This window comes from Protomyctophum bolini (genome assembly GCF_963924005.1).
Source record: "Protomyctophum bolini genome assembly, chromosome: 4".
NCBI lineage: Eukaryota > Metazoa > Chordata > Actinopteri > Myctophiformes > Myctophidae > Protomyctophum > Protomyctophum bolini.
Genome location: NC_137865.1, coordinates 37,169,562 through 37,195,597, shown reverse-complemented (window position 1 = coordinate 37,195,597; position 26,036 = coordinate 37,169,562). Strand labels below are relative to the sequence as shown.

General features: G+C 42.5%; 2 protein-coding genes across 9 annotated transcripts in view; one reads left to right on the top strand and one right to left on the bottom strand.

Annotated features, from left to right (window-relative positions):
• The window catches only part of smpd3 (sphingomyelin phosphodiesterase 3), a 63,394-nt gene extending 46,133 nt beyond the window's left edge, over window positions 1–17,261 (top strand). For 2 of the 7 annotated variants that reach the window (XM_080760690.1, XM_080760691.1), the window contains 6 exons: window positions 4,733–4,808; window positions 7,788–7,949; window positions 10,129–10,218; window positions 12,266–12,329; window positions 13,022–13,190; window positions 16,874–17,261. In XM_080760690.1, coding sequence (XP_080616816.1) covers window positions 4,733–4,808; window positions 7,788–7,949; window positions 10,129–10,218; window positions 12,266–12,329; window positions 13,022–13,190; window positions 16,874–16,975 — 663 coding nt within the window. In that variant the 3' untranslated portion in view covers window positions 16,976–17,261. The remainder of the gene's footprint in view (window positions 1–4,732; window positions 4,809–7,787; window positions 7,950–10,128; window positions 10,219–12,265; window positions 12,330–13,021; window positions 13,191–16,873) is intronic. The other 5 variants (XM_080760689.1, XM_080760688.1, XM_080760685.1 and 2 more) reach the window with 3 other exon arrangements.
• A 5,795-nt stretch (window positions 17,262–23,056) lies between these two features.
• LOC308314804 (septin-7-like) overlaps window positions 23,057–26,036 on the bottom strand; it is a 46,076-nt gene continuing 43,096 nt past the window's right edge. For both annotated transcript variants that reach the window (XM_080762509.1, XM_080762510.1), the window contains exon 13: window positions 23,057–25,906. In XM_080762509.1, coding sequence (XP_080618635.1) covers window positions 25,867–25,906 — 40 coding nt within the window. In that variant the 3' untranslated portion in view covers window positions 23,057–25,866. The remainder of the gene's footprint in view (window positions 25,907–26,036) is intronic.

Below are 26,036 nucleotides of genomic sequence, written 5' to 3'. Positions count from 1 at the left end.
TTCATCATAGGTGTCTTTCACGCCTCTGAGTGCGACTAGTCTTTGTTTGATGATCTCTGACTGGGACCAGAAGGAAAAACAACTAGCATAAACAAAATAGTTTTTACTAAATATCATTGCTATACATCTATCTTTGACAATTAATAGTGTGTGTGTGTGTGTGTGTGTGTGTGTGTGTGTGTGTGTGTGTGTGTGCGTGCATTCGTGTGGGTGGATGTGCGACGCACATCCACCCACACGAATGCACGCATTTTCAGCATGCACGCATTTTTCACACGAATGCACGCATTTTCAGCACCGCGGATAGAGTGACACGTGTACGCACATTGTGCGTACACGTGTCACTCTATCCGCGGTGCTGAAAATATCACTCATATTTAGGTTCATGCCCTTATTTGTTTGCCGTTGTCCAGAGGGGTGGTGTAAAATACCCTTCATGTAGACAGAAAATCTCTGATAGAGTCAGGTCTTCTTAGCTGTGTTTGCACAAAGCAACAAAGCATGCAAGAGACACGCTGAAACTATTGAAGCATAGATAAGTCCCTGAAATATTAATACGAGACTGCATGCAGAGATGAGGAGAAGGAGAAAACAAACAGGCGGGAGAGAGAGGGAGAAGAGACATTGAGAGAAGGAATGAGGTCATGAGATATGCAGAGAAAGGAATGAACGAATGAAGGGAAGGAGAGAGAAGAGAGCGATGAAATGCTGGAGGGAGTTGAAGGGAAACACTTTGAGAAACTGACAAGTAGAAAGTCAACGGTAGCCAGCCAGCCATTGAGTCTGGTCCAGGGGTCATCGCGATGTTGGCTTTTTTCATTTACATTTTTGTCACGGACGTACAAAATGAGCAGTTCTATTTTGAGTAGGTAGAGCGTCACAGTCCCGCCCCCCAGACGGAAGAGCATTCCCCATTCATTTTTCCCATAGACGTTTCAGAAAGTATTTATTTAAAGACCTTTGAGCCTCGGACAAAGCCAACTCTTGTTGTGACAAATCATGACAATAAACACAATGATTTTGGTCTTTAAATAAATACTTTTTGGAATGTCTATGGGAAAAAAGAATGGGGATTTCACTTCCGGGCCGCTCGTTGGGGGCGGGACAGCGATGCTCTATTGAATATATTAAAACGTAGCCACAATATTGTTTTTTCCACCCCTCTCTGGGGCTCTACTGTTCTGTTAATTTCTGTTCTGTTGGTTACATACTGTACTGTAGCATCATTCCATTTACAGCAAAATTATTAAATTAATGCTGCAAATCTCAGAGGAAAAACTTGTAGCCTTGGGTGTAAAATATGACCTTTGTGTTAAGTATTTAAGTCCAGCTAATTGGGCTAATGCTTTAGTGTGGCTTTCAACTTTTTTCATTAAGATCTATAAGATACCAAGCCAAAACAGCCATCCCAGTGCAGTAATATTGTGAAGTGGCAACTTCACCCTAAAGATAAGCACAGGCTCACTTGTTATAACTTTGTACAACAAAAGTATTTTGATTTATTGTCAACTTGACACAAGTTTAAATTAAGCATAATTTAAATTCAAAGTAAAAGTACTAGCACTTTTCCTAAAAAACAATGCAAGCTATATTTGTATTATTACCAGTAAGACACCTGAGGGCAAGAAGCGACCCTATAGATCTGCCATCTCCTCATCCAACCTGAGCAGCAATTTGTCTCCGTTTCTTTTAATGCTATGGCTCAGCCAGGAGGCGAGCCTTCTAGAAGAGGATCTGTCTGTGGTGTGATTTTTGTTTGTGTCTGTCTGGGATTCATGCTTCATTTTTACGGCATGGCTGCTGAGAGAGAGAAAGGGAGAGAGAGAGAGAAAGAGAGAAAGAGAGAGAGAGAGAGAGAGAGAGAGATGTATTGTGCACACTGCCAGTTGGCCACATAAGTACCTCCACTATTATTTTTCCACATTTAACTTCAAATCTAGGATATATTAAGCCAGTCCAGGCATGGCTCGATTGTGCTCAGACGATCTTTCTTTTATATATTTGTAAGCATGTCTACACTGATGAAGGCCTGAGTAGCCAATATGTGTCCGCTTGTCCTCTGCTGCACCGGTCAATTAAAGAATTCAAAGAAAATTCTAATTTGTGTGAGTGTGGACTGTTTCTATAGACTGTTCCTGGAGTCAGTCAGTCAGTCAGTCAGTCAGTCAGTCAGTCAGTCTGTCTGTCGTATCTATCTAATCTCTGCTCTCTCAATATCTTTCTCATTTCATTCTATCCATTTATCTGTACCACAGTGGTAATACTCCATTATGTCTGAAGGACATCTGAAGTGATTATGTTGATGCATGATGCCTTCAGAATTTACCGTTACTCTGCTCACACATACTCAGGCTTGCATATGCATAGGCCTACTATATAGAAAGATAGAAGACAGTCTATGTAGGAGTTTAGTTTAGACTTAGAGGACACTTTGCTCTAGATAAAACCATTTATGATATTTCATTGTTATGTTCTAGATTAGAATAATCTGATGCAAGTATTGCCACACTCTGATATGATATCCAACCACTGGATAAACGATCATGGCCATTATGATTTGTGGCTGATTGATCGTGGGACCGCTGTGCCTTCTGTGTCTGCCTGAACTACCGCAATGCTCCAATATTTGATCACCTCAGGCAGGCACTATTTTTACACTCTCTGCCCATAGTATTGTTTACGCAGCCTCTGACGGACTAGATAGACACACAATAATTCCATCTCAAACCATGGATGTTTTGTGGAAGGCAGAAAAGATACGTGCAATGGCAAAGATAGATAAATACAGAGAGCTGATGTGTCCTGCATGCACAAACACACAGACATCCAGTTGGGGATATCAAGCAATTATTGTTCCATAAATGTTTTTACATACTGTGTAAGAGGTCCATGTAGGACACTGACAATAATACACTATAGTGTTTCTGTTAGTACTCCAAGTAGTACATTTTAATTACTTCTTAAAGTACAATTGTTACGAATTGCATTCTGCTGCCGTTTAAAGTGTGCACTAGACGGCAGACGCAACCCGAGAGGAATTCTTTGACGTTCATAAATCTTTCATGAGCTAATCTAATTGTTGACAAGGTTTGCTACACAGAGACGTTGCATCTCATCTCTTAGGCAGCATCTCTCATCAGCAGTACATGAAGCAATAAAGTCCAAGCTTTTCCAGAAACATTGGGGTCCAATTATCTTAAATTGCCCAAAGAAGGTTGACTGTGTTTACCTTTTAATCATCATCATCATTATTAAATTCAAGAACCGCTGTCAGTCAGTCAGTCTGTCCCTTCCCTAGCATAGAGCAAGACAGCTGCTCGCCTAGAGCGCCTCCTCACAACTCCACAACGAACAAACATACTCAGGGAACCTAGCGCCGCGCAGCCCTGTCCTCCAACCTCAATCTGCCCCCCATTTCACACGCCAAACATTCCAACAATCATTTGACGCATCTAAAATAATTTGCGTCAAAAACAACTCATCTCCCCGCAAATCGCATGTTGGGACGGACACTGATTAATACTGGGACACAGTTTTCCGCGCAACATTCCACCTCCCCTTTTCCACACCGCCCCCATGCAGGCATCAGACCTATACATCACATATGGGAAAACAACTCGGACCCATAGTAGCGTAGAGCTACTCTTGGGGCGGGGAGTTCCGGCCCGATTCCGGCGAGCGGCCCCGCGTCCGAAACGGTTGAGAAATGACAGAGTTACTGTGTGGGGGTCCCTCTACTGTACCCTCCACTGTACTGTACTGTCACTGTCACTGTCACTGTCACTGTCACTGTCACTGTCACTGTATTGTACTCTACTGTACTGTACTGGCACACCTGAAATCACCATATATACAGTTAATATGTGCGTGTGTTTGTGTGTGTGTGTGTGTGTGTGTTAGGTTGCGCACAGGTGGTGAAAAACAACCATGCTGTTTTCGTGCTCAGACGCACCCAGCCAGCCAACCAGCCAGCCAGCCACCCACACACATAGTCACTTAAGGAAGTGGTTGCACCACTTAAACATACAGTATACAAGGGGCCATTTGGTTATCAACTCTACATCATTTAGGACCACCTGGAAACCACCTCAAGGACCACTGGTTGAAAACCACTGTATTGGTGTTGCAATATTACATTTTACAGGACAAAGGAGCAGCATTCACAAAATCACAGATATCAATTTACAATCTAGGCATTTAGCAGATGCTCTTAATCCAGAGATTTACAGTAAGCAAGAACAAAACATGGTAATCCAGTTTTCCACTCAAAAGACTAACTACAGTGTAATGTGAAAAATCATATTCTCTTCACAATAACTTAGATACAATTATTACAGTTATGAGGAACAACTAATACCCGTTTGATAACTCTATTTTTGCTAATGTGGCTTGCGTGCACCATCATTAAATGAGTGTAGGCTAATTTTAACTGCTATTTCTTTTTACAGGCTGGTTAATGTCTTTGGAAACAAGTTATTTTTATTTTATTATTAATATTATTATTATTATTATTATTATTATTAATGATTTCTTTGTATTATGTTCATGATGTTTTCGAGCAGTTTGTCCTGAATGAGATGGGGAAATATCACGGATGCATATAGAATACATACACTACATCCATGATGTGGTTTGGTGTAATTATGGTGCATTATGGCGGTGTAGCTTACTGTGAATCATGGTCTAAATGCAGCCGGAAAGTAATAACATGCTTTCTCTGTGCTCGTTGCAGGTGCATGTGGGCACCTCCCATCAGGACCAAAGGGTAGTGGGTTACATCACAACTACCCACCTCCATGCCATTGAAGGTAAAGACCGCACTGCCCTGTGTCTACCAGTCTGCCCACCCTCTCTCTCTCTCTCAAACACATACACGTCAGCACTAACAGTAGCTTGACACATAAACATGAGCATGTATAAACCCAGTAAAAACACACACACGACACACGACACACACACACACACACACACACACACACACACACACGCACACACACACACACACACACACACACACACACACACACACACACACACACACACACACACACACACACACACACACACACACACACACACACACACCCCTTTCTTTACGATCCTCCATCAGCCTCCCTTTCACTCGCTTCATCCAAGAAGTGCTAGACGGTTATAACTCCTGGCGTTCCCATGGTGACTGCCTCAAGCTGTTTAACCACTTAAGCCCTCTCTAGGCTCGTTGAAAAAGACTTACGATTATAATACTTGGAACACTTTTTTATATATTTTTACACCAAATCTCTTCGCCAAAAATAGCCGAACTAAAACTACACGCCGTGGTGCGTTGTAAGTAGGGATGGGACGATATGAAAATTACATGTCACGATTATTGTGGCAAGAATAATTGTGATTTACGATATTATCGCCATAATCAAAATATGCTTAAAACCTAAAATTACACTTTTGTTTAACCAGCATCCCTTTTCTGGGGCGAATCGATTTGTGTATCGTGAATCGTGTGTATGTGTATAGTGTATAGAGCGTCGCAGTCCCGCCCCCGACGAAAGGCCCGGAAGAGAATTCCCCATTATTGTTTTCCCATAGACGTTTCAAAAAGTATTTATTTAAAGACCTTTTAAGCCTCGGACAAAGCCAACTCTTGTTGTGACAAATCATGACAATAAACACAATGTTTTGGGCCGATCAAATAATTAGAAACAAGAAAAAAAGGGCAGGGTACAACTTTCTTCTTCTTTATAATTATTTGATTGGCCCAAAACATTATGTTCATTGACATGATTTGAATTGTCACAACAAGAGTTGGCTTTGTCCGAGGCTTAAATGTCTTATATAAATAAATACTTTTTGATGTACATACTGTATATGGGAAAAATGAACGGGGAATTCTCTTCCTGGCCTGTCGTCGTCATGAAAGGGGGCGGGACTGCAATGCTCTATGACGGAGGACAATTTATCGTAAATGTTTAATCTCTGCCATACGATTATTCTGAGCGTTTTTTTAAATCACGCTAAACAATAGTAACGATCATCGTCGACGTACCATCCCTAGTCGTGAGCTTGTAGATCTGCCATTAGTGGCTAACGTGCCCGTCAGAACATGGATGCTGCGTGTAATGGGGGTTCAAGCTGCTTGAGGCGTCACGGCTCTATTTTAAGCCTCTGGTCGATGGTCTCTCATTTTTCTACCAACGACACTTCCCTATTCCTGGGTCCTCCCACGCTCCTCAGAGCCTTTAGGCTGCATGGGCTAAATATAGCAACGCTGGGGCTATTTCTGAAGATACATCAAAGGCATGCGATGGGGGGGGGGTTAAGGGGAAGAGGGGGGGAGGAGTTAGAGAGGGAAACACACACACACACACACACACACACACAGAGAGAGAGAGAGAGAGAGAGAGAGACCTAATTATTTTCTGGGTGATGAGTTGCTTCCGGGAATGTACTTGGGTGCAGAGGTGTGCTCTATGTGTGTGTGTGTGTGTGTGTGTGTGTGTGTGTGTGTGTGTGTGTGTGTGTGTGTGTGTGTGTGTGTGTGTGTGTGTGTGCATCCGTGCATTGGAATTGCATCAGGCAGGGAACGTACACATGCATGTTTCATTTGTCATAGCTCACTCGACACATTGGTTGGGTCTGCCTGTGCTGGTGGGAGAGGGATGGTTGGGTCTGCCTGTGCTGGTAGGAGAGGGATGGTTGGGGCTGCCTGTGCTGGTAGGAGAGGGATGGTTGGGGCTGCCTGTGCTGGTAGGAGAGGGATGGTTGGGGCTGTCTGTGCTGGTAGGAGAGGGTTGGTTGGGTCTGCCTGTGCTGGTGGGAGAGGGTTGGTTGGGTCTGCCTGTGCTGGTGGGAGAGGGTTGGGTCTGCCTGTGCTGGTAGGAGAGGGATGGTTGGGGCTGCCTGTGCTGGTGGGAGAGGGTTGGTTGGGTCTGCCTGTGCTGGTGGGAGTGGGTTGGGGCTGCCTGTGCTGCATGGTGGGAGAGGGTTGGTTGGGGCTGCCTGTGCTGCATGGTGGGAGAGGGTTGGTTGGGGCTGCCTGTGCTGCATGGTGGGAGAGGGTTGGTTGGGGCTGCCTGCCTGCACTCCAGCTGCTATTTATAACGTGTTTGAATATGATTGTTGTTGACTGAACAAGGCTGAGCTGAGGGAGGGAACGTCATCCAGGTCATGTACAGCCCCAGCACACTACATCATCTCCACTGACACTTACAGTATATATGTGCATATACGAACAACCAAGATGAAATGGGCCTGTGCGCACGATAGCAGTGTCCAGTGCAAGCGCAGACGGACGGACAGACGCACACATGCTTTAACAATCCTTTGTCCATTGTTCTGAAATACGTAGCAACAATACCTGTACGGACCCTTTTCCCCTAAGTGGGGCCTAAGTGCCCCACACAAAAATTATGATTTCTTAGGGTTAGCCGCTTGACTGCACTGGAACAGCTTATAAATGGTAAATGGTGCATTTATCTAGTGCTTTTATCCAAACGCTTTACATAGATTGTGCATTACATTCACCCATTCACACACACATTCATTCATACACCGATGGAGGAGGAAACCATGCAAGGCACCAACCTGCACATCGGGAGCAATTAGTGGTTCAGTGTCTTGCTCAAGGACACTTCGACACTAACTCTGGGGGTGCCCGGGATCGAACTGGGAATCTCGCGGCCGCTCTACCGCTGAGCCACTTGCTTATCTTTTAACAATGTGCAACTATGTTGTGCAATGTGTGGACGTGTACAGACGATGCTCTGTCTCTCACCCTACCTTCCATCCACCAGGGGACGCAGCGGTGCGCTGTGAGCAGCTGGACCTCATCCTCAAGTGGGGGGCAGAGTTCCGCCAGTCGTCCTGCCGCTCCGGAGAGGGAGAGAAGGTTCTGGAGGATCTGGTGGCCTTCGACGTCCTCCTGGGAGACCTCAACTTTGATAACTGTTCTTCAGGTAAAAAAGGAAAAAATAATCACACTCGTGTGAAGTGAGGGCCACGGACATACAAAATCAGTGGTCAATAATATTAACATAAATAATACCATGAATAAAAGTAAGCGAATTGTTACTATTGTCATGGCCATCTCTGTACTTTTGTCCTCTTTCTACTTCAACGTCTTCGCTTTCTATATTGAAGTGATTGCTTTGAACTTTGCAAAGCATTAAAGACAATCAGAGACAGTGGCAAGAATTGAGCAGTTGAGACGAATAACGAATAAGTCCATACTAATGGTCCATAATGTATAAATCATGGATAAGTGGTCAAGACAAAAAGGCCTGACCACTTATCTAAGGGGAGGGGTCAGAATAAATTGGTTGTTCGTCTCTTTCTGGGTATACTGACACCCAGTGGTTCTCAAATGGGGTCTGGGGACCCTCAGGGGTCCTTGAGGGGGTTCCAGGGGATCCCTGCAGCAAATTTTAAACACTTTGAACCTATTTCATACATCAGCACATACTGTATACAACGATGGACAGCAGGCATCTTGTCTTGATGAGAGTGCCTGTTGTGAATATGAACAGTGTGGATCGAATTATAGGGAGGTCAAATCAACATCTGGAATGAATTCTGTAGGCCTACTGGCCATACAGTATATGGGGCGTGTCTTGAGTGTACAGGGTTTGATGAGGTCAGATCAACATCTGGCATGTCAGACCCGGTCCCTTTCATGATGTGGTGTGACACAACACACTGACTGACTGACTGATTTGACGGGAAATGCTGGTTTTCATAGTAAACGCGACCTATGGTCGCAATTAGTAGCTGTTTAAAATAAATAAGTGATGTTGGGTAGTTTTTCCCTTTGAAAGTAAATAAACAAGCCACTGGAAAGGTGATTATTAGGAAAGCCAGACAGTAGTCACACAATATTGTTGGCTGCTAGGAGTGTCACAGAAAAAGTGAAACCAAGAGTCACTTGTAGTAAAATTTTAATGCAGTTGTTGATTTATTGTCCCGAAGAACAGGGTGTTAAGGACATTAAGAGGCCTTAATGTCAAGCCCTGTTTAAGTCCCGACTGACTGGGGACAGCGAGGGACCCCAATGCAAGATTTTGCTCCGTTTTTAGAACAATATCTTTCTATGAGCTCACAACACGTTTATAGATATATCTTCAAAGCGCCTATACAATGTTAAAGTGGTTACTGTAGTGTTCTCAAGCAGTGTATGGGACTGTCAATTAACACCAAGCTAAACAGCAGCCAATGAAGACAGAATCAAGGTTAGAATTGACCATTTACTTTCTTTCTTTGATGACTTGATGGTAAAAACTGTAAAATTATACAAACATTCATTCAGTGTCTGTTCTAAATTGACAGCATTGCACACCCAGGCAATTAGCAAAATCACACTGTGGCTAAACCACATACACACTGCAGTGTAAGTAGCAAGATGAAATACACCTACACTGCTCTGCAGACAGCAGCAAACATTGTTTAGAATTCCAAACTTCCAAATAAACATTCATAAAACACATCACAGAAAGTAACAATAACATGGATTCACCAGCACAACTTACGACATTGCATGTAAAATGCTCCCAAGTGGGTAAGATGTGTTTCAAGACTCAAGCTCTGAGCAGGTCTGCCTTCTCTATGCTCTGCTGCATTCAAAAATCAAAATGGTGCTAACAGGAAGTGACTCCTTAAATAGAGTTTTCAAAATAAAAGCAGTGGTACACAGCTTGATCTTCACAATAAAGTATTCACAAACTTTTCTACTCTAAACAGAAATACAACATGTTGAATAGAATTGCCTTAAAGGCAAGACAGTTACACTCATTGTGATGCTACTATACCAGTGAATGTATTGTACTGATTAGATTATTATGCTGTGGTCTGGACTGACGTAAGAATTGCAACTCTAGTATTCTATATTTATACCAGCATTTTAATGCAGTAGCCTAACTTTTTTTCCCTCTCAACATGGTGCAATACATTAATTATACACAGTCCTTGTCAAATAAATACATCGGTCCAGAATGCAGGTGGACTTCCCCTGTGAGGTTTTTGCTGCATGCTGGATTGCTTCCATTTTAACTGTGCATGGTGTGCGTTCTGTGCGTGTGTGTGTGTGTGTGTGTGTGTGTGTGTGTGTGTGTGTGTGTGTGTGTGTGTGTGTCTGTCTTTCAGAGGACAAGTTGGAGCAGCAGCACTCTCTCTTCACGCAGTACAAGGATCCATGTCGCTTGGGGCCCGGAGAGGACAAACCATGGGCTCTGGGTGAGCAGAGAAGACATACACATTCATGTTGCACACACGCACGCACGCACACACACAGACTCACTCGCACATTCACACGCACACTTATATATAAAAGCACTTGCCCTAGCCTAGCCCCTTAGATAGTACTTTATGTAGACTTAGATACCGGTAGTATTTTAGACAGACTTATAGCTCGTTACGTAGACAGCACTAGAATTGCATTTTATGTAGTCATAGCACTTTATAGTACACATGTATATTGTATAATATATAATATAGTGTATAGTTGACATAGATACTCCACTGTTACGTTCTTAGTTTATACATGATTCATGATAACTACTTTTTATATGTGATGTATGCCATGCTTTTGTTTCTGCTTAAATGTAAGTCACTCTGGATCAAGAGCGTCTGCTAAATGCCTAAATTGTAAATTGTATATTGACATTAATACACACACATACTGTATGCTCACCTACACACTATGTCCCATATTCCTCTAAAAATACTGTCACAGACAATTTATAACGACCTTTAAGGCAGTGTCCTGCGCAGCTAGCTCTCTCATACACACTTTACATTTATGCAGCTGCACAAAACCAACCAACCAACCAACCAACCAACCACCAAAAAGCAGGTCAAACTAAACTGCTGCCACGCAGTCGCGGAACAGAGGACACTTTAAGCCGGGTGTCTCTGTGTTCACCAGAAATACACACAGCACTGTGTATTTTAGGCATTAGTGACGTACAAACAGTGGGGTTTTGGTCTGGATATGAAACATTATTTAGGCCAATGGTATTTTGGGGCTGGTGTGGGCCGGGAGAGTGAAAGGGCTTGTTTCAGGACAGCTAGGGCTTGTTTGTGTGGAAGGTTGAGCCAGCGGATCAGGTTTGTTTTGCAGGCTGTGGTTAGAAGACAGGGGTCATGAAGTAAAGCATCAGTGGAAAGTACCTAAGTACATGTACTTAAAGGGAAACTTCACCCATTTTGCAAAAAAACACAAATCTTTTTTTAAATATAGTTTATCTTTTATAGTTTTTATCCCACGATTTTTGCAACCCATTTTTTCACCCAGTGTCAATTATCTAATGTAATCCTCTGCGCTACACTTCCTCTGCCAACCTGGGGGAGACAGGGGAGAGTTTCCCAAGCCGGACGTAGCGTGTGGAAGGAACACGTTATTCCGACCAGTTCCTTTCCCCTCCATCAGGCGCCCCGGCTGGCCAGGGGGAGGTAGTTTAGAGACCAAGGCACTCTGATGGGTCTGTCATTCTGTTGAGTGGTGGAAAAAGTACTCTAAGTAAAAGTCCGGAATTCAAAGTGTACTTGAGTAAAAAGTACAAAAGTATTGTCTCGTTATTCAGAATGTCCCATTTCACAAGTTAAAAAATGATAATAAAAAATAAAATAGCAAATCTATAAGCTTACAACACGTCGCATCCCGATGTGTAGATGTAGCATGTAGATCGGCTATTTTCAAATACCGGTAGCCTAAATATACAGGGCTGAAGTGGTTAATGCATGTTTTATTTTGCCTTTGAGATTTGGTGGAGTAGAAAATTGTACTTAAGAATAAAGTATGAATACAGTACTTGTACCGTACCGCTAATTACTTTCCCCCACCGCACACAGACAGTGGGAGAGAGCAGAGGGTTTTTTAGAGCTATTAGCAGGCCCGCTCCCTCACATCCTTGTTATCTTTGAGTGCTCTTCACATGGCTGTCACATCGCACTCGTCTTGGAATGCGGCGGAGGCCATAGAGCTGCCCGTGTGGGTGGGTGGTTACACAGGGAAATCATTCGTGTTACTTTACCCATGTGAGCGTATAAACATTATGTATAAACACCCCGACTGGTGCATTCTCAGAGATAAATTAGGACTCAGGGTTTTTCTGTGTATAACACACAGAAGGCAGACAAGCTGTCATTACGGAGGCCTGTTATATTTAGACGAATTACAATGAACCCTGTCTGTGCGTTTACGGTGAGGTATATTGCTTTTGAATAGAACATTTGTGTTATTGTATACTCACATTGAAGTGACTGTGACATCACTTAACAGGTACGCTACTGGATACCAGCGGCCTTTATGATGACGAAGTCAACTCTCCTGAAAGTTTACAAAAGTAAGTTTAATGTGAAGGTACGCAGGTACGCACGCACGCACGCACACACACACGCACGCACACACGCACACACGCACACACACACGTGCACACGCACACACACACACACACACACACACACACACACACACACACACACACACACACACACACACACACACATAGTAGGATCAATCCAATTAAAAACAAGAAATGATCACATAGTGATATTTGTCAGGTGAAAGAAGCGATGTCTCCATTGTGTTCTCCCCCCCAGATTAGTCTGATTATTATTTTAGTAACGTGTATGTTTGTGTGTCAGTGTCACAACCTCGTGCCTTGCGGCCGTTGTTTGCGTCCGTTTCCGACGTTCTGCACGTGGTTCAATTACTGTTTTGTTGTGGCTTTGCATTGGCTGTGCTGCTCTATTTCAGCCGCGTTTGGTTTGAAGTTATCAAGTACTATCGATACTCTTTCCCTCTTTTCCGGGGGAAACGTACAAGTACAGAGATATTTCGAATCGGTTCTAAACTAAACTGATATCCTCATCAGCTGTCTGACTATTTGTGGTTTTATTAGTCACGTGTCTCTCTCCCTACTAGTACAGACACAACCACTATACTGACTATACTGTTAATCCCTCTCTCTCGCTCTCTGTGTGTGTGTCTCTCTCTCTCTCTCTCTCTCTCTCTCTCTCTCTCTCTCTCTCTCAGAGTGATGGAGAACGAGGAGGGCAGGAAGGAGTACCTGGTGTTTCCTCCCAGTAAGGGTCAGTGTCACGGCAGCATCCAGAAGGGGAGGAAGATCCCGCTGAAGGGCAACGGACGGCGCATCGACTACATCCTCTACAGCGACGAGGGCCTGCAGCCCGACTGGAAGCTGGTACTGACCAGCACACAATGTCCACAACACTTTAGACCAGACAAACAAACACATTGGCCCTTAGGAGTCTGTGTACAAATTTTATTTTAGCCTTTCGGCTAATCTTCCAAGAGTCCAGAAATACATTAAAACCTTACAGAATACATTATATTACATTACAAAATTGTACATTGCATTTCAAAAATACATTTCAAATTCATTGATGCTAAACGACTCAACTCATACAACTGCACACACTGACACACTCACGCACACACACACAGGCACAGCATATGCTTGCCCACAGTCAGATACAGTTCATTCACCTATCTATAGTGGACTATGCATGGCAGGGTCGTCCTCTTCCCTGAGCCAGCTGAAAACCTGACCGCATACCAACACAGAAACTAAAACTAAAAAACAAAGCTAACGGAAATCACGACATAATAGTGAATCAATAAAAGCAATCCCAACTAAAGTGATGATTAATTTAACTGCCCTAAAAATAAAAGATCGGCTTCCCATACTGGTTTTTATTTTTGGTAGAACATAATTATCTTTGTGTCTTGATCTTGTATTGACCTGATGTTTCTGGATGTACATGGATGTGTACAAATGTCTCTGTGTTCAAATGGAGGCAGATGGCCATGGTTCCATTTGTAGTTTGTAGTGTACACTCTCAGAGTTAAATTAGCATTGATTTTACAATATAAATTGGGGTTCCAAAGATATAAATAAATACATGCAAATCTGGGGGGGTCCTTGAAATTAAAATGGTGGAAAATCACTGCTAGAGCAGTACAAATATTCTCTTATCGGGAGTCCCTGGCATATCTTTTCAAATTGCCATACGTGGCATCCTTCACATGGAAACGTGTGGGAACCACTGCTTTAGACCAGTGGTTTAGACCAGAACCACTGCTTTAGACCAGTGGTTTAGACCAGAACCACTGCTTTAGACCAGTGGTTTTCAACCCTTTTCATATCAATTATTTATTCTGAAATTGAGCCACGCACCACCATTTTGGAGATTTGGCATCTCTCAGACAAAATATTAATTCTTCTACATTCTCTAATTGTGTAGACTTCTTCTAAATATAAACTAATGGAGAAGCTTAACACAACCAGCGCTGGGATTCCTTCAAAATAGAAGCTCTGGGGTGCCGGGAAGACATGTCCGCTTTTACTCTTCAAAGCCCCCCCCCACCCTTCTGTTCCCAAAAAAAAACTGAGATATTGTTTTGCTTGCTTACATTTCTCTCGTTTCAATATTATCGCTAAATAATCCATTGCGGTCATATTTTGAATGAGAGGCAGTTGAGAAGTCAGAAATGAAGAGCTTAGTATATCCATCTGATCAAAAGAAATCTGAATATTCTTCTCTCGTTTGATATCATTGAAGATGCGCTAGGACGTGTACACATGTCATTGCAACCCGTCGATTGGATTGCTTATGACGTGTGGGCACGTCGGACTGAACCAGTTAACAATAATGTAACTCTTGAGAGCGTAAAATGGAACCAAATGGACCCTTATAGATCTATAGATAAGGGCTGGGGTAAGGGCTGGGATAGCTGCCAAGTAGGGTTGATAAGAACAGTGCCCTGTTCAGCGAGGTGCCGGTGTAACTGGGCCGCGGGGCCCTGCGAACCTGCGAGCGCAAAATCTCTCTTGGAAGAGCCACCCATCGACTTCTCTTTGTAACCTTCCCCATGTTTCACTAGTCCGATCCAGAAGAACACAGTTTGCCGGCCACTGCTACAGAGCTGATCATGAGGTTATATCTTAACTCAAAGCAGACAAGAGGTAGAAAACTGTCGTTCCCTGATGTCATCGCTAGGGACATCAGGGATGGGTCGATGGGTGGCTCTTCCAAGACAGATTTTGCGCTCTCATTAGAAGTACCATCCAACTGATTCTCTTGTTTCTTTGAAAGTGTCCATGTCTCGGAGCCATAGAGTAGAATCGGCTCAACGGTCGTCCTAAATATTTTTACTTTTAACATTTTACTAAGCTGGGATGACCAGATCTTATGCATGTCATTGCAGGCTGACCAGGCCATACCCTTCCTAGTTTGAAAGTCCTTTTGGGAAGAAGATATATATGAACCCAAATACTTGTAGTCATCAACCCGTTTCAGAGGAGTGTTGTTAAGTGTTTACAACTTGTTACAACTTACCACATATACTTATACCACGAAGGCTTTAAAACCAGCATTCTGGCAACTGGCATGCTCAAATAACAAAGAGGAGAAGCCCATGTGGTCAGCAATACCCTGTTTTATTCATGAGTGGTTTGAACAACACAAGGGTAAAGCAGATTAACCATTTTGAAATGACACCGAGGCTTTGCAGTTTGCCACAACTGCACTAGAAACAATTGTACATGTGCCCTACAACAACATTGTTTAATACACTGGATTTGACGTTACACCAGCTATGGGACATTTTGAGGACACAGCAGATTGTGTATGAATCTACCAAAATGCAATGTGAGCAAAAATATTTCCCTCTGTGAATGGGAGGGATTAAAGGGATTGGAAAACCAAATCACTTTATTTACATGGACAATCCCCCTCCCCTTCTCTCTCTCTCTCTCTCTCTTTCCTTCAGTTCCTCATCTCTCTTCTCCTTCTGAAAATAGTAGCATTATACTGCCACCTTATGGCAGCATGTTGTTACTGCATAGTGATTCCTCCTGCCTAATAGACAGGTGATGTTTCTTGAAATATCCAGATCAGATGCAGTGGAAGTATCACGTTGTAAAATTAATCAAATGCATTTATGCATAAGGGGAAAACCTTTACTTGTACTGTTTGTGGTAAAAGCTACGTGTACAGTTTTGTAGCAAAGGCCTGTCAATATCTGATGTGAGAAAGGCCATACAGGGGAAACCATAGCTTTGCGCAAACTAATTGAGCAAAGTATTGGTATGAAAATGTACTTAAAATACCAGAAGTAGAATGTACTCATTATGCAGAATGTCCCATTTCACAACTTTTTTTAAAAACCAGATCTACAAGCTCGTGTCGCATCATGACGCATATTGTGAGCTTGTAGATCGTCTATTTTCAAATGGCCAAAATGCATATAGGGCGGAAGTGGTTACTGGTTAATGTACTGTATGTAATAATAATCAAAATCTACAAAGTAACTATAGTAACTATAAAGTTTGTGGAGTAAAAGTAAAACAAAAAGTGAAAATTGGAAATACTTTAGTAAAGTAAAAGCACCTCAGAATTGTACTTTAGTAGGCCTACAGTGGTTCCCAAACTTTTTCATGTCAAGGAAACCCAAATTATTATCACACGGACCCACATTTGAAAAGATATGCCACGGACCCCCATAAGAGAAGATTTTTACAGTTCTAGCGGTGATTCTCAACCTCAAAGGACCCCCAGTTTGACATGCATTAGTCTACAGACCCCCATTTAATGGCATTTCTATCTCTGAGACCCCAATTTATATAGTAAAATCAATGTAAATTTAACTCTGAGAGTGTACAAATGGACCCAGTGTACAAATGGGTCTGTTACTCTCTGAGTTACAGACCCATAAGGGTCCATTTGGTTCCCAACTATCCTGTAGCTGGGGACCCCCTGGAACTCCCTCAAGGACCCCTGGGGGTCCCCGGACCCCACTTTGAGAACCACTGCTTTACACCACTGGTCATCAGAATGATTGACAGCCCTCTCTATTCCACAGGACATCGAGGAGTACAGCTTTGTGACCCAACTGGCCGGCCTCACCGATCACCTGTCTGTTGCCGTGCGATTGGCCGTTTCCACAGGGGAGGAGGAGTCTTAGAGGGGGCCAACATGCACACCTTCAAACTGCCATGGAGGACCAAGTACACAAATAACAACAAAAAAACAGGAAGAGACAAAAGAAGGGAGATGATAATGGAAGAATTCTGCTTGAAAGTGAAAGACTATGGAAAAGTGGGGAGGGATGTACTATGGATGGATGGGTGGATGGATGGACCGATGGATGGATGGGTGGATGGATGGAGGAGGGATGTACTATGGATGGATGGGTGGAGGGATGGACCAATGGGCGGACAGACGGAGGAGGGATGTACTATGGATGGATGGGTGGATGGATGGACCAATGGGCGGACAGACGGAGGAGGGATGTACTATGGATGGATGGGTGGATGGATGGACCAATGGGCGGACAGACGGAGGAGGGATGTACTATGGATGGATGGGTGGATGGATGGACCAATGGGCGGACAGACGGAGGAGGGATGTACTATGGATGGATGGGTGGAGGGATGGACCGATGGGCGGACAGACGGAGGAGGGATGTACTATGGATGGATGGGTGGATGGATGGACCAATGGGCGGACAGACGGAGGAGGGATGTACTATGGATGGATGGGTGGAGGGATGGACGGACAGACGGAGGAGGGATGTACTATGGATGGATGGGTGGAGGGATGGACCGATGGGCGGACAGACGGACGGATGGATGGATGGATACCGATAGAGATCCATGGCTGCATTTGAAAACAGCAGAGAGACAGCTGGGTCTGATGCAATCGGTCGACCAGGCGATCCCTGTTAGCGTGCTATAATGACCTGGACAGAGAGACATTCATGGCCCTGGGAGACAGACAGAGAGCGAGACCGCTGGACAGACACACACACACACACACACACACACACACACACACACACACACACAAACTCCTCTAAATCTCTGAGGAACACACCACAGTGACTCTCATCTCTGCTCTTCTCACCGTGAACACGATTAATGCTCTCAGTTGAACGGAATCCACGGGAGACCTTTGTTCAGCACTCTTTCCAGTGAATTATGTCATGTATTATTCACACACACACACACACACACACACACACACACACACACACACACTCCTTTTATCGGATCAGTTTCACTTCTGTCTGTACATTCGATCTTTTATGTTCTTATACCTTCAGGGACGGGTGGGATCCTTGCTCTTTTAACACTATGAGTAGGGAGTGAGCGAGAGGCATACAGCCTCTCTAGACTCCGTGTCCTTCTAGTGTTCCTGTCTAAAAAGGCCATTCATTGGTCTGTTCAACTGTCAGTCACGTCAGCCGTAGTACTCCCATCTCTTGTTACAGGAACCTAAACTGAAGTGTCTTTTTTTCTAAAAGTCTTTCTAAAAAATATTTAAAAAAAAGATATATATATAATAATACAATTTTTATGGTCTACTGCACCATTTTTTCTAGGGAGTTTAAAATGCCTGTTTAATACTTTATGGTACGTTAATAAACAGAGGTATGGAGAAGAAAAAACAAAAAAAATTATCGACTCGACTGGAGAAAAGGATATTTTTTAGATGTAGTATGCTTACTGTCTTTATGACATTGTGTGTTGATTGGTTAAACATGAGGAAATGGCATGGATTTTTACACGACTGCCGACTGGAGGGAGCAGCCAAAGCCATATGCTGACATTGGGGGTGGCAGAGTGATATTGTGTGTGATGGAAAAGGGTACCAGTTTACACAGTACAGTGCAGCTGAAGTCGCGTCATGTCCAGGAGGTGTGCTCGTACATCATGGCTGGGGGGTGTACTTGTACATCATGGCTGGGGGGTGTACTTGTACAGTACATCATGTCCGGGGGGTGTGCTTGTACATCATGGCTGGGGGATGTACTTGATATACATCAAGCCGCATCACGCTAAAGAAACAGGAGCTATGCTCCTACCTTATCAGATGTGGCCCATATACGTAGGGTATATGTGCCACAGATGTATGTGGCCATAGATGAACTGTTGGATCCCAAGGCTACTTACTTACTTACAGCTGAAATAGGGGGATGGTCTCTGCTTGTTTGCGTCTGAATGCCCGGGGACTATAACATGTATGCCCCCCTGATGAACTAACATCAATGCAACATTTCTGCATGTGAGATGCCAACCCTGACCCCTGCTGTGATTAACTCCACACATCCAGCACACAGTATAATGTCGACACGTTGCATAGTAGAATAATCATACAGAAACATACAGCTGGGGCAGTGTGCGAGCGCACGCACACGCGTGTGTTGTGCGTACAAAGGTATGGAAGGAACACATAAACACATACGTGCACACCCCCAAAAAGTATATATTCATATTCACGTTCACCTCACAGGCCTGTACATTGAAGTACACACTGCTCCTGCTGTCTGCGTCACAGGAAAAAGAACATGTAACATGTGTACAACACATGTAAGTACATCTTCTACGATCTGCTCCTCTATAAATCACTGGTTCCAAATTGTGGGCCGCAGACCGACTTTTGTGGGTCCCTTTATTTTTGGGTTTCCTACATTTTATTTTTTATTTCTATTATTATTTCAAAACATACCAAAAATAATTAAAAACGAATTCTATGTATTTTTTGTAATTTCATGACGAAATAAAATAAAATAAATTAGAAAACAATATTTTAGTAGTAAAGTAGTAAAAATAGCCGATATACTGTACAAGCTCACAATGCTCCACAGTGCGTTATGAGCTTGTAGATCTGCTATTTTCACTAGTTTGGGTCCCGGGCAAATGTCTGATTTCTTTTTTGGGTCTTGAAAAGGTTTGGTATGAACCACTGCTCATTCAAATGCAGCCACAGAGACCAAGGTCAAACACTAGCTAGATATAGAGCGTCACAGTCCTGTCCCCTTTTATGACGACGACAGGCCCAGGAAATAATTCCCCATGCATTTTTCCCATAGACATTTCAAAAAGTATTTATTTAAACACCTTTAAAGCCAATTCGCATCATGACACAAATCACACACAACAAACACAATAGTTTGGGCCGAGCAAATAATTACAAAGAAGAAAAAACAGTAACAAAAACAAAAAGTGTTTTCCACAAAAATGTGTTTGTTATCATGATTCATCACGATCCGAGTTGGCTTTGTTCTAGGCTTACAGATCTTTAAATAAATTATTTTTGAAATGTTTATGGGGAAAATGCATGGGGAATTATTTCCTGGGCCTGTCGTCGTCATGAAAGGGGGCGGGACTGCGACGCTCTATTTGTTAGAGTTTTGGTTGATCTTGTGTGAAGAGATTAGATCATTTAAGAGTTGGAAATGATCTTACTAGCACAATCTATCAATCTGAATAGGGTACAAAACTAACACAATCATGCTAATAGCTTATTTCCAAGGATATTGTTATTGTTCGATTGCTGTAGTCTAGACCAGGGGGTTTTCAACTTGTTTTTCAAGCCAAGGACCCCCATAGCTGAGAGAGATAAAGCAGAGACCCCCACTACATATTGTATAAAATTGTATTGTTGTTTTGTTTTTGAGAATGCCTTCCATGTAACTTGATTTTGAGAGATTTGAGACCAACTTGGAAGTAACTGCACAGGTTTTTATTTTAACTGCCTATGAATCTGACAGCGCTATCGTTTAAATTAAATGTTTTTGCTTGTTTCCAGATAATTGCTAATAATTCATGTTATTCGTGTATTTTCAGACATTTACATAAAATAAATATATATACTGTATTATCACAAAACCCTCCTGTAGTAACTCTGGGGACCCCCTCTCGTTGAAAACTCCTGGTCTAGACAAGAATGTTTACACTGCAGCTGTTGGCCTGATTATTTGGAGAGGCGAGGAGAGGAATGCCTCGCTTTGAATTTCCACACACTCCACACTTCCACACTCACACACAGAAACGTCGTTCTCTCAACACATTCTCAACTCGTTCAACACAATGCATTTATGACGCCACGGTAACATGTTAATAACGTGCTATAGAGTGTCTTACATACAGTGTATGTTGAGAGGAAACATGAGAGGATGTGTACTTACAAGTGTTGAAAATAAAGGCTTTTTAAGTGTGTGCATCTTACCGCTGTGTGCGTGTATGTCTGTCTGTGTACCTATGTGCCTGCGTGTGCATGTGTGTACGTATGTGTGTGTGCACGCGAGCATGTACATGTGTGCATGTGATAGTGTGCATGCACATGCACCGTGCTGTTTTACAGTATGCAGCTGTATGCTGAAAACATGTGCTGCTATGTACACATATGTATGGGTATGTGCTGCTATGTAGACCATGTATGGCCACTTGTTGGCAGTAAGCTCCACCTGGGAGCTTTTACAATCTTTTCTGTGTGATTTACATCATTATGTTTGCTATGACTATTTACTATCATTCTGTATTTTTACTTGCAAGGTTCTCCTTGGTATTTGTTTGCTTATTCATCATTTTGTCATGCAACAGTGTTGCTTGACAAAAATAAATGTTCAGCTCATCAGCAAGCAACATTGTCATATGACAAATGACAAATGATGCTTAAGATGCATGACGGAGTCTCAGAAGAACCCTTTGCTAATGGCCAGAGTGCACTTGAGATACAGTAAGATCCATTTGTTTCCCGTCAGCTTCTTGGTTAACAGTCTTGTGCATACTGTACACTTTAGGCCTATGTTGAATAAAGGATGAATATGAACAGAACACTGAAAACAAGGAACTATTTGTATGTGCTTAATGGACAGAAACACAACGATGAGTTCACGTGAAGAAGTCCCTTCTCTGTCCTGCATTTAATCTTAGTGATTAAATCTTAGTGAAGTACTTCAGAACACTAACTAGGAGCGATAAACAATAGTGTTGGGGCATGGCTGCAGTTGCAGTCTACAGAGCACTTTGAGGATATTTATAAGAGCACTTTAGAGACAGCCAAGTCTATGGACTTTAATGTTTGTTTAGTGCATTAATTGATGACGTAACGGTGGGTTCACGCACACGGGGAGACGAAAACACAAAAACGTCTTTGCATCATGCCTATTGCTCTCTTCCATTTACAACGAATGGTAGACTGCGTCTTCGGGTCTGATAGATTGATTGACAATTTTATTGGCAGTATGTAGATGTAGTATGTAGGGTACATACTACATGGGACACTAAGAGGAGAGGCCACAGGTGGAAACACTGACAAATCACAAGACAAGTTATAAAGGCAGGTAAGCCGTAACTAGGCAGACAGGAAGCACAAGGAACAATATAGTAAGAAATAAGATACACAAAACCAAGGCAACAACAGAGTAACAGAAAACCAAAACCAAACAGAACAGAAATACGTGACAGATACAGAACATAGACCCCCCCCCCCCCCCCCCCCCCCCAACCAAAACCCAGCAGAGGAAGAGATCCTCACACGGCGTTGGAGGCTTGGAGCAGGATAGGCCATACTCTCCATAAACCATCCTCACACCACAAGACAGTCTCTCAAGTGGAACCCCCAAGGGAAAAGAAAGATAGGTCAGCCACGAAACACCTGGCGAAGTCTTGGAGGCATGTTATCTCCATGCCTAGAATAGGCATGGAGACTTTGGGTCTCTTCATATTCATATGCAAATAAACATTTATTAGCATACTGTATAAGCCATCTTATTCGAACAGACCTTGCAAGTTATTTAGTGATCTATTTTAGCATTTAAGTAGGCCACTGTCCAGGGGCATGCACAGATAGACATGAGGTAGTGCTAGAGCACCTTTCCTTTTGCCCTCTGGACAGTAATGTGCCCTTTTGAAAGGTTTTGTTTGTACAGTGTACCGACTGTACAGTACGTGGCACATGGTAACATCGACCAACTCTGGATTAAAAGCTGCTAATATATTATTTATGCCTCAAAATCTATAACTCACACACTATTACAGCAGCCCACACGCTACACAAGGTGCCCCTTTTCACTGGAGCACCTGCCCCTCAATATGCTGCACGCCATTGCTAGCGTCTGTTCTTGTATGTTCGAGACATTTGCTATATGCTTGTCATGGCTAATAATACGTTTATATATCACACAAATCTTTAAGTGCTACGCACAAGACGTCAAGAAAATATGTGACACGAGTAATAACAGCACACCATAGGAATGTAAGCATTACCTTCTCATCTTTAATATTAATAATGTACAGTTATAGATATAGAACAGTCGATAATAAAACAAGAGAAGCAGAATACAGTTTACATAAAAAAAGAAGAAAAAACAAAAAAACGAAGATAAACATCCTAAACTCAAGTCTAGCTTAATCAGGGACTCTTTTAAGGGGGAGTGGTTCAAGGGCAGTGGAAGTCTGTTATTTTTTACTCGACCGAGACTTTTTAAGACTGTTTGGACCATAGAATAACTCATAACGCCTAATTTATGCAGCGTCATCCGACGGTGTGGTGTCCCAAGTAAAAAACAGCCCATCTACAAGATCACAATCTGTGTTGCATCCGTGAGCTTGTAGATTGGTTAACTTTTGTGTATGGCTTGAATTGAGTCCCATACGTTTGAGATTAGTCCTGAGAAAGTATACCCTTGGCATGTCGTTTGTGATAAGTGTGTGTGTGTGTGTGTGTGTGTGTGTGTGTGTGTGTGTGTGACTGTGTGTGTGTGTGTGTGTGTCCATCAATGCCTTTGACAATTGGCATTGAATAAAACAAAAAAAAATTGCTGAGCTGCATGAAGTGTGAGTAGTAGAGTACTGTTTATGTACTTAAGATTTGCAATGTGTCTCCGTAATGTATTACGCTGTGTACAAATCTGTCCACCAGAGGGCACTGTCACACAGTCCTACAGGCTGCCATGTTTTGCTCACTTTGTGACATTCTGCAATCCAAAACATCATAATACAGCCACTTTAAAGGCTATCGAATTTAAGTCTACCACAAACAAAACCCAAACAGGAATTATGTGCATATCACGTGAGAAACATATGCATGTATTACTTAGTCCCTTTTATATTTTGCTTAAAACAAAAAATGCAATTTAAAGACTATATGCAAAGTTTGTAAAACTAATACTATACTAAGAAATAATGGATTGACCTATGAACCGTTTCACAAACTATGGGAGTTTAAGGGTCAGTTATTTTGCCGTACACTTACTTATCACCACTGTATCAAAATAAAACATGGCCATTCTCAGATAGGTACACTAAAGACTCAGCGGTTTCACACAACGTGCTCACTGGCACCTCGACTCCGAGATCAAAATCAGACCCAAGACAAAATATATTCCATATATAGCATATGTCAAATCCTTTTTGGAAAACAGAATCTATTCTGGGAGTTATTTATTTATCTAGTCGGAGACATTAATGCATCACCGAAAGGCATTTGGAGGGTTTTTTTTTGTTTTGTTTTTTTAGAATAGTACTTTGTATTCAGATCTGAGACAGAGCTGTGATGATCGAGGCTGCTAACGTTTCTCTACTGAGAGAGAATTGGGATACAGGGAGAAGAAGGCCAAGGGGTCTTAGATTCGGGGCTTTGGGACAACACCCACCACTTTCATCACAATATGAAACGTAAGCACTGTTATAGACATCCATGCAGCTTTTGCATAACCATCTATCATCTATGCAAGGAGGAAAGTGATAGCTTTGCTTTCGTGTCCAGGAACAAAACGCGTTGCAATGAAACAGACCATGTTATGGGTACGGTTACACGGTATATCCTCTGTGCCTGCCTTTTTTTATTTTATTTTATTTTAGTAAAAAAAAATCTGCTTATTTTTAAGCAATATCTATGACCTCAAACATCGGCTGCACTCACTTGTCATACTGTAGGCACACACATACACGCGCGCACACACACACACACACACACACACACACACTTGAAAAACACTCTTGATGTTTCGTGAAAACGTGCAGGTGATTTAATTAAACCCTCTTATCTATTTATTTTTTTACCTGAGTTGCCTCTGTACTTGGGTTCAATCTTTTTTTCACCTCAACACCAAATCTTTCTGCCGAAGATAGCTGCTCTAGAATCCACAATGTGACGCATTACAGACAGTGAGCTATTTTCAGAGAATGTTGGATCCAGGATAACGATGCTGGGGGTTCACGTGGTCAAACGGCTTTAGAGTATATAGTACACCCAACCCTCTCTCCTCCCACACTATCTCAACGTACAGTACCGTATTCATTCAACTTTCTAGCATTGTTTTAAAGTGTGCTTCCTCGAGCGAGACACTGAGCCTGCTTAGGACGAGCAGGAGTTTTTGTTAAATATAACACTCACTGTAAATAATTCTACTTTGTGTGCAATCCTTCACACAGGGTATTTGAGGTGTTTTATTGCATTTGTAACGGAGACAGTGCTTGTTTCACCTGACAAATATGACTATGTCATCATTTCTTGTTTGGTGTTCTCCGCCACTGTGGTGTTTTTAAGAACCGTGAAAGAAAGCGATGCCGATAGGCAGACAGTGAGTAATAGTGAATGGGAAAACATTTAAGAGAACATATGAATACTAGGCATAAAGAAAATGGCTATGCATGGTGCCTGCCATGTGTGACTCCACTGTTCAGAGGAACCCAGTTTTCCTCGTTGTCAAAGAATTCTGAAGATATTGACTTTTATAAACACGCATGCATTCCAAAATGAAAATCCAATGCTTGTTGTGGCAGACGAATCAAACCCTATGAAGAGTGTTTTGTATGTATACGTGCAAATGTAAGGGAAACTTGCACGTGGAATATTCTTGTTTAATGTATTGGTATAATGCCTATATGTTGCACGCCCATGTGTATGTGTGTGTGTGTGTGTGTGTGTGTGTGCACGTTTGTAGGTGTCAAGTGTGCATGTACCCTCGAGTTGCTGGATGTGTTTGGAGGGTCACATAACTTCAGAGGGTTGGAAAAAAATGAGTTTGTTGTTTCTTAAATCTGATGGGATCGCTTTCGTCTCTTAAAATATTTTTCCTTTCTTTTTGTTCTTTTCCATTGTCCTGCAAGAGGGAAGAGAAAAAAAGGAAGACATTATTACAGTACATTATCACATATAAATAGGCATTAAACAATGTCTGGCCACACAGTACTGTACTTTACATTAGAAGTAAAAATGTAAAAGCATGTTTG